The following is a 2,705-nucleotide window of genomic DNA, read 5'->3' on the forward strand; positions in this document are numbered from 1 at the left end:
CTCAGTACGATTTTGACAATAGTTCATCGAATTTCCCAACATTGTGAATGATGACTAAGGTGATCCAATCACTTTGGAATTTTGACGTCTATGCAGAAGATATCACACTTTGCTGTCATTCACAATGTTTCCCAAACCAAAGTACATGGAACTTTTATTTATGTTTGTAGCTATGTCACCATGCCGCCACCTTGCATGGCTCCGTCATTAAACTCTCTTCCCATTGGAACGCGAGGTGAGTTGCAACAGAATGCTTTCCGATACTCGGTACAACCCTGCTTTTGCTGAATCTTGCTGAATAATTTTTTTTTCTTACGTTGTGGTTGATTTTATTTAAAATGGCATTTTTCTGACTTATCTCGTAGAACATGATTTAATTTTGTTCGAAAGTCAATTATCCAGCTAATTTCAATATCAACTACACAATTATCAACGCTCAACAACGATCTCACCATTTTAAAAACACCAAAAGGGCATAAAAAGTTATAAATATTTAAGGCGGGGTTTTGTAAAAAAAAATGCCGCGAACAAAAGTTTCCAAGTCTACTAAACGCTTCCGTGAGACATCGAGTTGCGAGGAAAAGTTGCGTGAATTCGAGGCATCTTGCGATGGATATATGTATACGTTAGAAGCGAAGGGCAGATCACAAATAAAAGCTATTGAAGAGAAATTATATGTTTTGTTACTGGGTACAGATTCTAGTGTTTTGCAATTAAAAATGGGTGATCTATTGGCGATGGTATGTATCAGCAACGAAGTATTTTAAAAATTCATATTATATTTGTATGCATCTTACAGAACTTGACTAAGCTCGAAGATTGCAAAAAATTCACTAACACATTAGCTGTCAACAACAGTGGTGGACTTAAACCTACTTCAAGTAGACAATTAAACCCAAATGATGAAGGTAATTCTTAACTTACAAATATATCCTACATATGAATGTATGTATATGGTGATGGTTTCAATTTCTGATTATCTTGAAATTCTCGTTTCTTCTTTCGCTTTAAACTTGGCTTCAACTACTAAACTGTCATGTACATTCATAACTAAAAAACAACAACGCTCATCACATAACTTTCAAATGACCTATTAAACAAAAAAAAAAAAAAAATATTGCAAAACAAAAATTGGTAAAAGGTTACCTTACAGAGGATAGCTCAAACGGCGGGAGTGGAATTGGCATTTCTACGTCAATTATATCTGCATACAGGCAATCAAGTATAAAACAAACTCAACGGGGGCGTACTCCAGGGCCGCTAAGCTCAGCTCGAGCCAGACGCCCACGTCGCAGCCGCTCAGTTAACGATGATTTGGCACGAGTTTCAACTGTAAAACCTACTACAAGCTCTTCTGCTGTTATGGATACTCATACCTCTCGCAGCAAAATGCGTACACCGACGGTATCTCGTTCAAAGGCACTTAGCGCTGATCGCTCATCACAAATCTCTGGACAACAATACTCTGCCACAATATCAGCTCAGTCTCCGGCGGCTGCATTTCTACGTTGGCCTAAACCCGGTGAAGTTGTACTTTCTAAATGCGGAAGCCCAGTTGTAGCTCAAGTGTAAGTATCTTGGTTATTTCAATTTGTTATCATCTTATTTCGTTTGTTTTTATTTTCCTCAGAATGCCAGATAAATATGCAAACGTGAACATTCCAACACGAAATGGTGTATTTTCTTTACGTCCAAAAAAGTTAGAGGACCTAAAATCAGACATAATTGATGGAATCGATCAAGATACATTGAATCAAATAAAAACTTTGCACGATAATCTTAATTTGATCATGAAATTAGCAGATAGCAACTGTGCATCAAAATAGTATTGCGTATTTCATTTTTTCGTATTAAATTATAATCTTTTTTCAAAACAATACTATACTTAAATTATAGAATATATATCATCTTCATTTTTGCATTTATAGAAAAAGGAAGCTATTTTATGCACATTTTATTACAATGAAAGGATTTTCCTTAATGAGGGAATCGGATAAAACATTACAAAAAATTAACAAATGCACGTTGATAAAACTTATTAAAACATAATCCTGATTCGGAACCTACTGTTATGTTTCAATCCAATTAAATCGAAAATGTAATCATTTATGTATTCTACATAGCTTTGCAGATTTACCAACCTGCAAATCGTTTAAACCAATAAATTTGTATGTATGTTTGTATGTAATGTGTATACTTGATTTTAAGTTTCGTTGGCAAGGTTAGTTTAGGTTGAACTGGCCGGTCCATGAGGACTTCACATAGACTGATTGAGTCCGTAGTGTTACCAGAAGTTTGTTTTAACGACCAAACTGAAAAACCCTACCAAAAACGAGGACCGAGGATATAAAATCACTCCGTCCTCTTGGCAAATACTAGAAGCTTCCTAGGACTTAAGCCACTTGCTGCTTCTAGATCTGACATCTGTATCACTCCTAATAGCTGGAGTCTTAGCCTGGCAAGTGCAGGGAACGAGCACAGAACGTGCTCGGTCGTTTCCTCCTCCAACCCGCATTTCCTACATCTGCTATCACTGACCAAGCCTAATTTAAAGGCATGTGACGACAGAAGGCAGTTTCCAGTCAGAATACCCGTCATGAGTCTACAATCCTTTCTTTTTATTGATAGAAACAACTTTGTTTGTCTAAGGTTGTAAGAACTACACATAATCTTCGGCACTTTACAACCACACGCTTGAACCCACG

At 36.6% G+C, this 2,705-nt stretch overlaps 1 protein-coding gene across 2 annotated transcripts; it reads left to right on the top strand.

The window, feature by feature from the left end:
- Positions 1-242: 242 nt before the first annotated feature.
- Positions 243-2,183, top strand: LOC137246499 (borealin-like). 2 transcript variants are annotated; one of them, XM_067777600.1, is made up of 4 exons: positions 243-740; positions 800-908; positions 1,154-1,568; positions 1,631-2,183. In XM_067777600.1, exons 1-4 carry the CDS (start codon positions 519-521, stop codon positions 1,824-1,826), a joined length of 942 nt encoding a protein of 313 aa, XP_067633701.1. In that variant the 5' UTR covers positions 243-518; the 3' UTR covers positions 1,827-2,183. The 2 variants fall into 2 exon arrangements, with proteins under 2 accessions (XP_067633701.1, XP_067633700.1); XM_067777599.1 differs by having other exon boundaries at positions 245-740; positions 1,142-1,568.
- The last annotated feature ends 522 nt before the right edge of the window (positions 2,184-2,705 follow it).

Source organism: Eurosta solidaginis, chromosome 3, assembly GCF_040869045.1.
Source record: "Eurosta solidaginis isolate ZX-2024a chromosome 3, ASM4086904v1, whole genome shotgun sequence".
In the NCBI taxonomy this organism is placed as follows: Eukaryota; Metazoa; Arthropoda; class Insecta; order Diptera; family Tephritidae; genus Eurosta; species Eurosta solidaginis.